The 14,942-nt window shown below is 41.7% G+C and overlaps 1 protein-coding gene across 1 annotated transcript; it reads left to right on the forward strand.

The window, feature by feature from the left end:
* Window positions 1-352: 352 nt before the first annotated feature.
* On the forward strand, window positions 353-12,274 carry LOC136208141 (heavy metal-associated isoprenylated plant protein 5-like). Its single transcript, XM_065998957.1, has 5 exons — window positions 353-484; window positions 997-1,135; window positions 1,215-1,424; window positions 11,410-11,496; window positions 11,571-12,274. The coding sequence occupies exons 1-5, from the start codon at window positions 353-355 to the stop codon at window positions 12,272-12,274; spliced, it is 1,272 nt and encodes a 423-aa protein (XP_065855029.1).
* The last annotated feature ends 2,668 nt before the right edge of the window (window positions 12,275-14,942 follow it).

Below are 14,942 nucleotides of genomic sequence, written 5' to 3' on the forward strand. Positions count from 1 at the left end.
TTTGACTATATTTAATCAGTTTTGAAAATTTAATGAAATTAAATTTAATCGGTTATAATATAAATAAATTCGAAACTGAAAATTCAATGAAATTGACTGTTACGGTTGAAAAGATTGATTTTTCAGCTATAAAAGGGAAACAAAGGATGTCTAACCAACACATAAAACTCTCTCTTTTAAAGTAAAAAGGAAAACATAAAGAGAAACGTAAGTATTCAAACATTATATTTCAAAGTTAATTTTGTTCTATTAGTTGAATTTTCATTCATTACAAACCATCACCCATTTGAAGTGCTTGACAAACACCGAACAAAGATCAGTCTAAATGTGGAAATATTTCAAAGGTGCCGCCATGGTGATGGAGGACCTCCAAGATTATCTTATGATTAAAGCTATGTCCGCAAAGAGCAAACTAGCTTTTCGAAAGTGTTCCGGACTACGCGACATAGACATAGTGATGGAGTTTGAAACTCGACCAGATCAAGTGAGTTGTCTGGGTTAATTTCAAATAAATATTACGTGGTTTCATATTTTTTTTAGATCGGTATATATTGTTGGTAAAAAATTTTATTTTTTTAAATTTGACCAATATCGATCTCAAAAAAAAAATTTAAGAATTAAATAACCAAATTTTTTATTTTTCAAAATTATCATTTTTTAAGTTTTCTTTTTTTAAACATTAACTTTCTCTCTCATAAACAAAACACCACCTAAATAATCTTAAACCAAAAAAATTGAAGAATTAAACTTGATTAAAACATTATTTTTTTAGGTGGATAAATTTGGAAAAATGAAAATTTTGATTGAATTAAGTGTAATTGAAATCAAAAGTAAAATTAGCCTAATTAATATCATGATGTTAGGATAAAATTAAAATTAAAATTACTCTACCAAAGTTTTTAACACCTTATTGCTTGAATTCACCTTTGAATCACACTTTACTGTTTCGAATATTCATTAAGATTTTCTCATCTGATGCAATTTTGTTTGTCTTAGGAGCAGACAGAAGGCGAAGGAGATAAAAACGCTGCCGCCTCCGCCGCCGGCGAACCGAAGCCTGTTTCTGTTTACAAAATGAACATGCATTGTGAAGGCTGTTGTAAGAAAATTAGAAGAGCCGTGAAGCATTTAGAAGGTGAGAATTGAATAGGATTGATTGATTTGTTTTGATTGATTTAGGATTGCCAATTGAAGTTTGTGATTTGTTGTTCAAGGTGTGGAGTCGGCGAAGACGTATCGTCAATCGAACAAATTGACGGTGACCGGGGAGGTTGACCCTGAGAAAGTGAAAGCGAGGCTGGAAAAGAAAATGAGGAAGGAAGTAGAGATTGTATCTCTGGAGCCGAAGAAAGACGGCCACGGTGGTGTTGAGAAGAAAGCGGATGAGAAAGCCGCCGAGAAGAAACCGGAGGTGAAGAAACCTCAATTAATTTAATAATAAAATTGATAACCCGCGAAGCCCAAAACGGGTTATATTCATTTCGCAAGCCCAGCCCATATTAAAGCCCCATGGGCTAAGATTGGACGGGACCCGAATGAAGGAAGCGGGCGCAGCGAGTAAACCGTCCCGAATTCCTAGACGGAGCGTCAGGACTCCCACTCAAAACCACGTTCGTTGCCATGAAAGCCACGAAAGGGACATGGCCTAAAGAGGGGTAACCGCCCTCAGAACGTGGCCCACTAAGGAGTAACCGCCCTCGGCGGTTACCCAAAAAACACCTATAAAAGGCCTTAAGAATAAGGGGGGAGGTACGTTCACATTTTTTCCCACAAAGCTATTGCTAAATTATAGACTCATCCTTACAAAAACTGACTTGATCATCGGAGAGTTTTCCCGGAGATCCTGTCTCCGGTTTTGTTTTGCAGGTAACTCCGGCAAAGGATATCAAAGCGGATCCAGCAAGTTATCATTGGTGCGGTGATCGTGGACCTTTTTTACTAACATTTGGTTAAAAGTACATGAAGAACATGTCAGAACCATCACGAACGACCGGCGTTACCACTAGATCAACCAGTATGAACTCCAGAGGACCACGTATTGCGAATTCGCAACCTGCAAGTACACAGCCTGTGGTGCCTAGCTCATCGGGTCCTTCGGGACAATTGAGTCTGTTATTGGAGGTCCAAGTGCAAACTGAGATGGAAATGTCCAATAGTGATTTCGTACAGATGGCTGGACAAGTCTTGGCTTCGAACATGAGCCAGGCGGCTGGAGATCGAATGATTAATTTACTAACGGCCCTCGTCGAACACAATACCGTCGTGGCGGCTGCTCCTCAAGAACCTGTGGTTATCTCAACACAATCACCGACTATCCCTGTCATGTCGGCCCTCCCGCAGCCATCTCAGGCGCCAAATCAAGTGGGCCAGAGTAGTCGCACAAACCCACACAGCCACCCGAGCAACTACTCGCACCCAGATCTCATTACGACGATACATCCGACCTGGCAGCCATCCCAACCGTTGCCAGGAGTGCAAGGCACTCTTCCGCTACAGCAAGTGGAACCTTTTCCTCACAGACATTCGGAGTTGATGACTCCTGGGCGAGAGCACACATGGAACTTTGATCCTATAACGGGATAGCGGTTAGTCCCCCAATAGGCACACGTCTCAACACCGATGGGCGGATGGATGCCACCCAGAATTCACCAGCAGCGGATGGAAGAAGTCCGGCGAATACCCGATATTGACTTAGAAGATCAATTACGAAGCATGATGGAGCGAATGGGGTACTCGCCTAGGCCAAGAGCAGAGATCCAGAGCGATTCACCTTTTGCCCCTTCGTTGCGGGAATTCATTCCAGATCATAGAATCAAAGCGCCTGCCATACCAAAATACTATGGGGATCCAAATTCTGACCCTGAGGCTCATGTCAGGAAGTACAGAGAGTTAATGGATGTTGCAGGGGCAAGCGAAGTTCGTGGGCTGTAAAGCAGCAGATGTGACAGATAGGCAGCTGAAGGAGATCAAACAGAGGAACTATAATTCCCTAAGGGAATTTGTTGTCGCCTTTAACGATATCCTGGTGCGATTGCAGAACCCAGATATCGTGAGTATTCGCAACATAATGGCGGATGGAACCACAGATTGGAGCATGCGGGAAGAAATCATCCGTAACAAACCACACACTGTAGCCGAGCTCATGAAGATAGCAAAGGAATTCATGGAAGTGGATGATGTCAACAGGGAACATAGGGCCCAAACTCGGCGAGAAAGAGATGCCGCTAGAACCACTTCGGACAGTCGGCGTCAGACCCAGTCCAAAAGTAATTTTGTTCGAAGAGGCGATCGTCCCTTTCAAGGTGGAGGATATCACACGCCACTAAACACGACTCGCCAGGAGGTGTTACTTTGGATCGAAAAGAGCCCCCTGAAGAAGGATGTGCGGTTCCCCGAGGTAAAAGGTCGAACCAGTTTGGGTTGACATCCTAACAAATATTGCAGGTTCCACAGGTTGAATGGCCATGACACAGATGATTGCTACGAACTGAAGAAGGAAATAGAAAAACTGATCGAGAGAGGCAAGCTGAGTTAATTTGTAAGAAAAGATACAGCTGATGAGAAAACAACGCTCCCGCATGAGGGAGAAACACGGCCAGAAAAGAAGCAGAAGAAAGGGGTGATAAACGTGATAGCAGGCGGAATCTACGAGCCTCCAACAAAAAGAACTCGCCGTGAACGGCGAAAGAGCAATACACATAGGGGGGATGCCCTCAATTACTCATTTGCGAGAATCACGGAGCCACATGCGGATGCCCTGATGATCACGATGGCCGTTGAAGGATGGGACGTCAAACGGGTCCTTATCGACACAGGCAGTTCTTGCAATGTCATTACCCGGACAGCATTCAACAAGTTGGGAATCAACGACGAGCGGGTGGAACACACCTTCATGGATGTAACTGGTTTTGGGGGTCAATCCTCCCAAACAAGTGGGCAGGTGGTGTTGGAGGCAGAAATGGGCGATAAGAATCTAAAATGGCGAGGTGATTTAGAATTCGCAATTGTTGATCTCCCACTGGCCTACAACATAATTCTGGGACAGCCATTCCTGTCGGAGACGGAGTCGCTCATCTTAATGAAGCATTTAACGTTACATTTGCCAACACACCAAGGGCGAGTCATAGTTGAAGGTGATCAACTTGTATCTCAACAGGCCTATACATTATCACTTGAACCAAAACCGGAAGAGGAGGATAAAGTCGAAGAGAAGCTCCCGGCGGAAGCATTGGGAGAAACGGAACTATTCGCCATCTCGAATGACAAGAACGTGCGAATAGCGGCTGGACTCTCAGAAGAAACAAAGAAGGCCATTACCGAGGTATTGATCCAATGTGAGTCGGCATTTGCCGCCCCAAATGAAGTGTTAAAAGGAATAAGCCCAGACGTAGCAACCCATCGGTTGAATGTAGACAAAGGGGCAACCCCAGTGCGGCAAAAGAAGAGGGGACATGCTCCTGAGCGGCAAAAGGCGATTGAAAAAGCAGTGGCGGATTTGCTAAAGTCAGATGCAATTCGAGAAGTCACCTATCCGGAGTGGTTAGCCAATGTGGTGCTAGTCAAAAAGTCGAATGGAACGTACAGAATGTGCGTCGACTTCAAAGACTTGAACAAGGCATGTCCGAAAGATATGTATCCACTTCCTAACATTGATATATTGGTAGATGGAACTGCAGGATATGAAGCTTTATCATTCACCGACGTGAAATCCAGTTACCATCAGATACCCATGGAGAAGGCGGATGAAATCAAAACATCATTCATAACTCACCAGGCGACTTATTGCTTCAAGGTGATGCCCTTTGGATTGAAAAACGCGGGAGCAACATACTAGAGGATGATGAACAAGATATTTTCAGAAAAATCCGGCGAGAACTTCTCGATCTATGTTGATGACATGATCATCAAAAGCAAGAAAATGCAAGACCACCCGCGGGATATCAAAGAAATCCTAGAAGTGTTGATCAAATATGGCCTCAAATTGAACCAAGAGAAATGCACATTCGGAGCAAGAGCGGGAAAGTTCCTGGGTTTCATTGTTAGCGGCAAAGGGGTTGAGGCGAATCCTGAGAAGGTTAAAGCAGTAATGGAGATGAAGACGCCAAGGAACATAAGGGAAGTACAAAGACTGAACGGGCGGTTGGTGGCATTAGGGCGATTCATATCATGCTCAGCTAGGCGATGTCTACCTTTCTACAATGCCATCAAAAAATCCAAGTCCTTTGAATGGACGCTGGATTGTCAAGAAGCATTTGAGGGGATAAAGCGATTACTATGTTATCCGCCCTTAATGAGTAGGCCGAAAGACGGAGAAGATTTGTTTCTTTATGTATCCGTCACCAGCATGGCGATATGCACTGTGATGGTGCGAGAAGAAGAAGGGCAACAATATCCAGTGTACTACGTGAGCAAAGTCCTGAAGGATGCAGAGCTCCGGTATTCGAGGTTGGACAAAATGGCCCTCGCAGTGATAACCACGGCGGCTAGATTGAAACCATACTTTCAAGCGCATACTATCATTGTGAGAACTGGCATCCCAATGCGAAAGGTACTGCAGAAACCTGACGCATCCGGCCGGTTGATGGAATGGTCAATTCGCCTGGGCGAATTCGATATCCGCTATGAAGGAAGACCAGCGCTAAAGAGCCAAGTGCTCGCCGACTTCGTGAACGAATTCACCTGGGATGATGATGAATGTCCAAAGGCACAAAAAGAAGAGTGGAGCATGTACACAGATGGGGCCTTATCTGCAGACGGAGCTGGGCTAGGAGTCGTCATCAAGGGCCCGGAGGTTATTCGCATGTGCTATGCAGCAAAATTAACTTTCAAAACTACCAATAATGCCGCAGAGTATGAAGCAATGATATGCGGATTGAAGTTGCTCAATAAACTCACCCCAGAAAGAGTGGTAATCTACAGCGATTCCAAACTCATGATAAACCAGATCACAAAAAATTATCTGGTGAAACAGGAGGAACTCGTAAAATACCATCAGGTAATCGGCCGATTGACACAAGAGTTAACGCATAAGGGAGTCGTTTGGGAGATGGTGCATGTTCCACGAGGCCAAAATGCAAAAGCTGACGAATTGGCAAAAGCAGCGGCAAGTAGAGAACCAGGGAGTCAAAAAGCATGCAGCTTGGAAATAAAATCGGCACCAGCATTCGAGGTTGATCAGATTATGATCATCGAGGAACTGGAAGACGATGAAGATTGGCGGATACCAATCCGTCAGTATCTGGAGCAAGGAGATTTGCCGGTTGATAAGAGCTTAGCCAGAAAAATAATTGGGCAGCCGGCACGATACTCAATGCGGGATGGAACTTTGTATCGGAGATCATACACATGTCCATGGTTGAAATGCGTTAGTCGCAATGAAGGAGACTATGTGCTGTGAGAACTACACGAAGGAATCTGTGGCGCGCACGAAGCTTCGGCGGCATTGGCAAGAAAGGTCAAACTGCTGGGATACTACTGGCCCAAGGTGGTGGAAGATTCCCAGAAGATGGTTGCGGAATGTCACAACTGTCAAATCCATGCGAATGAAAAGCATGTTCTCGGAGCTGAACAAATCACTATAATGACGGCGTGGCCATTCGCAACATGGGGAATTGATATAGTGGGTCCATTCCCAGAAACAACAAAGAAAAGGAAGTATTTGATAGTCGCAGTAGACCACTTCAGCAAATGGGTAGAAGCGGAGGCAGTAACCGCACAAACACCTGAGCGAATGATCGAGTTCTTACGAGAGAACATTATCATGCGATTTGGGATCCCGCAGAAGCTTATAACTGACAATGGCACCCAGTTCAGCTGTGCCAAGTTCAAAACATACTGCGAAAGCATGGGAATCAAGAATCATTTTTCTTCTGTAAACCATCCCCAATCAAATGGTATGACAAAAGTTACCAACAGGGCCATGGTTCAAGGCATCAAGAAGCGGCTAGGTGACAAAAAAACAGGTTGGGCGGATGAGATACCCCATATGTTGTGGGCATACAGAACCTCTGTAAAGGCAGCAACAGGAGAAACACCTTTCTCGCTAGTTTATGGAGCCGAAGCAGTCCTACCTGTTGAAATCAAGTCGCCCACAGTTCGGACAATTTATTATTGCGACACACAAAATCCTATCAACATCAGAGATGCTTTGGATTCTGTGGAGGAACGAAGAGAGAAAGCTTACATGCGAATGGCAATGTACCGCAATAGAATCAAGAAATACCATGACAGAAGAATGCGAAAAGTAATAATCAACGAAAACGACTTGGTCTTGAAAAAAGCGGATAAAATACAATCCAGAGATGGCAAAGGCAAGCTGAGCGTCAACTGGATCGGACCATACAAAGTATCCAAGAAGCTGGGACCAGCCACTTTTAAAATAGAAGAAATGAGCGGAAAGAAGCTCCCGCGCACCTGGAATCTAGAGAATCTACGCCTATATAGAAAGGCCGAGTAGTTCGAGGAAATGACGAGTACTCTTTTTCCTTTTATGAGTTTTTCCCACTGGGTTTTCTGATAAAAGGTTTTAATGAGGCTTCGATCCCGCACAATTGGTGTACATATGTAATAAACTTTTTCTCGTCATCAAATAAAAGTTATTACATTCACTCAGTATGTTACAACAAAATGCGGATTCTTTACAAAAAACACATAAATGTGTTGCCTCTTAAAGAAAGGCGGATGCATGATCACGCATCACTCGCAAAAAACCTTAGGGTTAAAATCAATAACACATAAATGTGTTGCCTCTTAAAGAAAGGCGGATGCATGATCATGCATCACTCGCAAAAAACCTTAGGGTTAAAATCAATAACACATAAATGTGTTGCCTCTTAAAGAAAGGCGGATGCATGATTACGCATCACTCGCAAAAAACCTTAGGGTTAAAATCAAAAACCTTAGGGTTAAAATCAAAAACACATAAACGTGTTGCCTGTTAAAGAAAGGCGGATGCATGATTACGCATCACTCGCAAAACCTTATGATCAAAACTTATGATTATTTTCGAAAGAAGAATTATAAGTTAAGGCATAAAATTAAGCGGATAAACGAGTACTCAAAATTGCAAAAAGGGTCTGGCCACCCTAGCTATGAAGAAACACAAATATGGAGTCGGCAAAAAGACAAAGGGCACATATAAAGGGCAAAAAAGTGACAATCACACACATATGAAAACCAACAACCGAAAGAAAATATATATATCAGAGCGGTTTGTTACATGGTTTTTACATACAAAAGTCTAAATATAAGTTAAGCTATGCTACAGCTTCCTCTCCTTCGCCCCTAATGCCCTCCTGGACTGCGGCAACTCCCTCATCTCCTCCGGTAGGAGGATCTACTTCAAGCGAATCCTCAACCCTTGAATCGGTAACCGCTTCAGTAACCTCTTCGGTGAGAGGTACCTCTTGCACAGGTTGAGAAACGGCTTGGGGTGCCTCTCCTTCTGCGGGCTGAATAGGGATCTCGCAGCTAATCGGAGGATCCTGAAGACTCTTCCAATCTAAGAAGAGTACCTCATCCATATCAGCATCCTCGGCTTCCAGCTTATCCCACTCCCCAGTTAAATCCTTTTCAGGGATGGGAACTTTGGGGCGGTTAAGTACTAGACCCTGATGCCCGTGCTCATAAGCCGCATGAATCCGCTCCCCATACCAGTAGATGCGGGCGCCATCTTCAGCCAAAATCTCCTCAACCCTCTCCTTTTGGGCCTCCTTGAAAGCAGCTAGGTCGTCGAGGGCTTTTTGCAGTTCATCGGACTTGGCCTGAAGGGATTTAAGGGCTTCCTCCTTCTCCCCACGGCCTTCTGACAGGTGCCCTCTAGGACCTTCACCTTCCCTTGGACATCATCATAAAGCGACTTCTGAGTCGCCAATTCCGTACCAAGACTTTCCAACTCCTTGGCTCGCTCTGCATCCCTTCGGAGAATGCCCTCAGCGAAATTGAGAATCTGCATATAACACGACTCATAAATAAAAATGGGCGAATAGAAATATGCGGTTACAATAAACACAAGATATTTGAAAGCGAAGGACAAAGCAATAATATACCTCTATAGAACGCTTCTCGATCCCTTCCACAGCAGCAGGGAGCGATACTTGCTCGCGCACACGGGAGGCAGAGGGAAGTCGCCCGAGGACATTGCATATGGAAGATACAATATCCTTGCAAGAGAAGTTCACAGCCAAGCCGAAAGTCCTAGTCCACCATCCGCTAATATCGGGGATTGGCTGCAAAAGCATAAAGAAAAATATCAAGAGAACGGCAGATAGCTCATGAGGAAAAAGTAGCAATACGAGAGGGAGTAGATCAAGATACCTCGTGAATGGGGGTACTGCTCTTTCCTTTAGATGAGGCGGATACAGGTGCACCGCCAACAGTAAGGGACACAGAAGTGTTCTTCTTTTTAGAACGAGAAGACTCTGTATCCGCACTTATCTTCCGCTTCCTGGTTAAAGGAAGATCCTCGGAGGCAGAAGCGGGACCTTGTGAAGCGGAAGCCCTAACCGGGGAAGCCGCCCCAATAGAAGGAATCGTCCCTCCAGAAGGATCCGCCCCTACAACGGAAGCGGTTTCCGTCATCCGCTTCTTTCTTCTCGCCAGGGCTTTGGCCTCCCGATCTGCAGCGATTTGAGATAAAGGATCACCCCTGCAAAGGGTTAAAAGAAACCATCAACTCGGAAATAAAAAGTACCTTGCATAAAAACGCGGTAAGGAATATAGACAACGCGATCCCCCTCGCGGTACGCAATCGCTACTCGGCTCCTTAGCATATGAAAGGCCTGATCGTATGTCCATACAAAAGGAGGAGTGCTCTTCAGGAACTTGATAACGGCGGATTCTTCCTTGCTGGGATACCCGAAGTTCAAACTCTTTACGTTGGGTCGGCTCCAGCAACGAAGGAAGTTCGGGTTTTCCTCATTAAACTTGATAAAAAAAGTAAGATCGATCCCACTCGCAGATCTTGTTCAGCTTCTCGTCAAAACCATAGTATCCGCTCTGGCGGATGAAAGTGAAATACCCCGCCGAGCTTTTGAAATGGTGGAGCTTGGAGAAGATCTTGAGCGAAAAGGGAACCTCCAAACAATCCGCCAAAAATTTGTCCAGAGTCAAATCGGCCCAGCCGTTAGGATGCAGTTGCCCGGGCGCGATTCCATAACCGCCTAAGACGGAAGCAATCTCATCCGCCAGCGGATAAGTGAAGCCGCAGATAATCTGGGCCACGAAAACAGTGAAGTACCCCTTTGGGTAATCGCCCGGCCCCCTATCCTCTCCAGGAATGATCGTCTCGAGACCTCGGAGCCAGGGATAATGCTCCCGCAAATCATCGATTGTCTCTTGACAAACCAGACTTCCCGACCTGTCCTTCTTTGGTAACAAACGAGGGGTTGGGACAGGTGGCGGAATCAACTTTTTGGGGTCAAAACCTAAACCCTCGTCGGTTGTATTCGCCAGATGAAGGAAGTCGGCGGGATGAGAATTACACCCAGGAGAGCTGGTTGAAGCTTCCTCAACCATCTCTTCGACCTCGTTAGAGACCTCGCGGACATAATCGTCATCCAACGGCGCGAAGTCGAGGTCTGACATGATCGATAAAAGGAAAACAGAAGCAAAAAGCCGAACAAGGAACAAATGTGAAAAGAAAAACTTACATGAAAAAGACAACACAGTGAAGTGACGGGATTATGAGGTCAACGCCGGAAAAGAAGTAACGGAATTAAAAGGTCGACGCCGGAGAAAACGAAAGAAGGGAAATGCACAAATTCAAAACTTTGAAATAATCGGACAAAGACGAAGCGTCCCCTATAAAAAGACCCTAAAAGGGCTCTTGCTAGACCAAGGGGGAGGCATGTGATAACCCGCGAAGCCCAAAACGGGTTATATTCATTTCGCAAGCCCAGCCCATATTAAAGCCCCATGGGCTAAGATTGGACGGGACCCGAATGAAGGAAGCGGGCGCAACGAGTAAACCGCCCCGAATTCCTAGACGGAGCGTCAGGACTCCCACTCAAAACCACGTTCGTTGCCATGAAAGCCACGAAAGGGACATGGCCTAAAAAGGGGTAACCGCCCTCAGAACGTGGCCCACTAAGGAGTAACCGCCCTCGGCGGTTACCCAAAAAACACCTATAAAAAGCCTTAAGAATAAGGGGGGAGGTACGTTCACATTTTTTCCCACAAAGCTATTGCTAAATTATAGACTCATCCTTACAAAAACTGACTTGATCGTCGGAGAGTTTTCCCGGAGATCCTGTCTCCGGTTTTGTTTTGCAGGTAACTCCGGCAAAGGATATCAAAGCGGATCCAGCAAGTTATCAAAAATAATTAATTTAAATTCGTTTCTGATTATGATGTGTTGGATGGAAGATTAAACTTCAATTAGAGTGATTAACTCGTTTGGATTTAATTAATCAACGCAGATTACGGTGGTTTTGAAAATCAGAACTCATTGTGATGGTTGCATTACCAAAATGAAGAAGATCATCAGAAAAATTAAAGGTAGATAAATTTTTTCAATCTCTGCGATTATACAAATATTTTTTCAAATTATAACTGACGTTACCGATTAACAGGAGTTGAGAGCGTCACAGTCGACGACAGAAAGGATCTGGTAACGGTGAAGGGGACAATGGAAGTTAAGGACCTCGTGCCTTACCTGTCGGAGAAGTTCCGGACGTCGGTTGAGGTCATTCAGCCGAAGACAGACGAGGCAAAGAAAGAAGTCGGCGGCGGCAGCGGAGGAAGAGACGAGAAAAAGACCGATGCTAAGAAAGTAGATGGAGGAGGCGAGAAAAAGAGGGATGACAATAAAGAAGGCTCCAAAGCCGGCAAGAAAAAGAGCGATGGTAAGAAAGATCAAGCCGGAGCTGGAGAGAAAAAGAATGATGATAAGAAAGGCGATGAAAGAGGAGAAGAAGCAAAGGTGAAGAACAAAGAAGCTCCAGCTCCAGCTCCAGTTCCAGTTCCAGATCCGGCGACAGCGACGGCACCTAGTGGTCACGGTGATGCTATGGCGGAGGTAATAAATAAGATGGACAATTATCCGGCATATGTTCCTCCTCATTGGATGGACGGGATATTTTCTCAGACTTACACTGTTGACCCACAACATCCGCAATACGGTTATGGATATAACCCGATAAATCAAGGTTACCAGACTCCGGTGTACAATTATGGATACATACAACAAAGGTATGGACAACAAGGGTATTATATTGAACCAGCGTACAATCATCCATTCAGCGACGACAATCCACATGCTTGTTCCATCATGTAAAACGACGACGGAGAATGATATAGCCGGCGATCACGGCTATTGTATATAATATGTAATAGGGCTAAAAGAGTAAATATCTTTTAATTAATGTGTAAACATACCTTTCCTATTAGCTTGCGTTGTTAGAGTGATGAAGAATCCCCTTCTTATTGTGTATTGTGGATTAATGCAAATTTCAGAAGGCATCACAAAGGTCCTGCAACAAGAAAAGTTGTAACATAGTTGCAGAAATTAAAATTTTCAAATTCTAGTCCACTTATCCCAATACAATTTTCCTTTCTCAAATCCAACCCAACTAAACAAGTACTAGTACTAAAAACCAGTGAAACATAAATTCAAATTAGCAGTTCCCAAACTTCCCCAAGGGCATCTAAAGATTGGGTTGGGCAGAACTCAAAATAACATCTGATGAAAGGAATAAAATCAAATCACTAAAATATATAGAAACCTGAGGAAAACCAAATGATATATACTTGTTTAAGAACAAAGCTTCTTCAAGGGCACACCTGAGGCTGGATTCTTGGTGACAGTCAATTCTGTTGCCCCAATACAAGTACTTGTCGTGGAGAAAGAAAACCCAAAAAAGGAACAAAGATGCAATTGCAGCTATAATAGTGAGAAATCCTGAGTTTAAGCTTGGGTCCAAGGGGTTTGTGTATTGTAGCCATAGTAGGGAGAAAGAGAGAGGGATTGAAGGTGAGATGATGAGGAATTAAATATCACTTCACCCGCTTCCAGTTTTGAGCTTTCTAGTTGGAAGAGAGATCAGATCAAGGAGAAAAATTCTTAATTATCATTACTAATGACAAAAATTCACCGTAATTTAATTCTTACATATTCATAAAACAGTGTCACAGCTCCATAAATTGAAACCATAAATCATAGGGTAATATTTCAGGTTTTTAATTAATTTAACAATTTATAAACTAAATTGATATTTAAATTCATTTGACACTTTAAGTTATCATCAATTAAGGCAAAAATCACCAATTAAGATATCATCTTATCCAAAATCATTAATTAAGTTATCATCCTATCCAAAAATTAGTAACTGTCACTATTTGATATAGACTATAATAACTTCTGTGTTGGCTCAAAATGGATTTGGAAAATAGGGTCTAAAAGTGTTTAACCGAACTAAATCAATTGATGATTTTTGCTTATGATGGATGACTCAATTGATGATTTTTGCTTAGTTGAGGATTTTAATAGTTTAGGGCTCTAATTGACTTTAAAGCTTTAGAGAGCCGAATGAATGTTATATCTTGAATGTATATATCTATGTAGAAAACTTTTGAATTTTAAATTCCACTTGTTTGTATACAGTAGATTTTTTTTTGGTGTTTATATGCTTACTAAAATTTTAGATTAGTGGAAAAAAAATGTGAAGAAATATTGCACTTTTTTAGTCTTTTAATTTTACTATATTTTTTTTTACGTTTTAAAAATAGTAGTCATTATGATTTCTTTTTATTTTTCAGTTGTAATTAAATATCGAAAAATTTATTATTATTATTATTTTTTAACAAACAAACCGCGTGTTAATATATGTAACAAACTTTAACAAAAATTATATATATATATATATATATATATATATAATTGATTTTGGTCCAAATTAGTATTATATTAAATTTACTCTTTACTAACAGTCTAGATTTAAAAAAAAAAACAAAATTACGGATAACTAACTGCCAATTAAGATTTTTTTTTAAACAACCATCTTCTAACTAAATAACACTTAAATGATGTCTAAACTAAAAGTTCAAAAATTAAAATTGTTAAAATATCATTTTCACCAAGTTTATAACGGAGGATTAACTATTATTTGGAGTGCACATATTAATCAAAGGTAAATGATGTAATTATGTTAATATAGTGCAAAGTTGTAAGTTCAATAATCACAATGTTCATCTTTAAAATTCAGAGGTCACAATGAAAACAAGTGAAAAGTAAAAAGATCATAGGTGTAAATTACCTAAAAATATCATCTTTGTAGAATTTTTATTCTGAGTATTAAAACACAATTATTTGGAATATTGACAAAATTTACTCCAAAATTATTAAAAATATATATTTTATTCTTATTTTATAAAACAGCTGAATTTTATTCAACTCATTTTATGTTTATGTTAGAAAGTTTAGTTAAATTTGGTGCTTTTAAAAGTAATAACTATGAGGTAAGTGACATTTTCTAAAAAGAAGAGTATAATTGAGTTACGATGGCTACTATTGAGACAAAATTGATTTGTTTTATACAATGGAAGTAAAATTAAACTTTTTAATAACCTTAAAACTAAATTAGCCCTTATTTTGTGCTTGTTTGTTTCCATTTTTCGGAACTGATTCTTACCTTTTAATACTAAAAATGAAATAGAAAGTGTTTGGTAAATCAATCAGAACTTAACAATGTAATTTTAAATACTTTGTTTTGTAAAAAAACATACCATATACCTTTATTTTACTATAAAATTGTATTATTTCTGTTTTTTTTATCCTCATTCCAAAGTTTTCAATATTATATTTTTTGTGAATTATAGCAAGGCTAAAACAGGGTAAATTTCATACAGGACTACTGAATTTTATCCATTTTAACATTGTGGCTATTAAACTTTAATTCTTAACGGTATAACCACTGAACTTTACACCTTTTAACACTAGTGACCAT

This window comes from Euphorbia lathyris, chromosome 10 (genome assembly GCF_963576675.1).
Source record: "Euphorbia lathyris chromosome 10, ddEupLath1.1, whole genome shotgun sequence".
Classification (NCBI taxonomy): Eukaryota; Viridiplantae; Streptophyta; class Magnoliopsida; order Malpighiales; family Euphorbiaceae; genus Euphorbia; species Euphorbia lathyris.

Coding starts and splice junctions, on each gene's coding strand:
- LOC136208141 (XM_065998957.1), top strand. CDS start 353: ATGGTGATGGAGGACCTCCAAGATTATCTTATGATTAAAGCTATGTCC. Junction 485..996: donor TTGAAACTCGACCAGATCAA/GTGAGTTGTCTG, acceptor TGTTTGTCTTAG/GAGCAGACAGAAGGCGAAGG. Junction 11,497..11,570: donor GATCATCAGAAAAATTAAAG/GTAGATAAATTT, acceptor ACCGATTAACAG/GAGTTGAGAGCGTCACAGTC.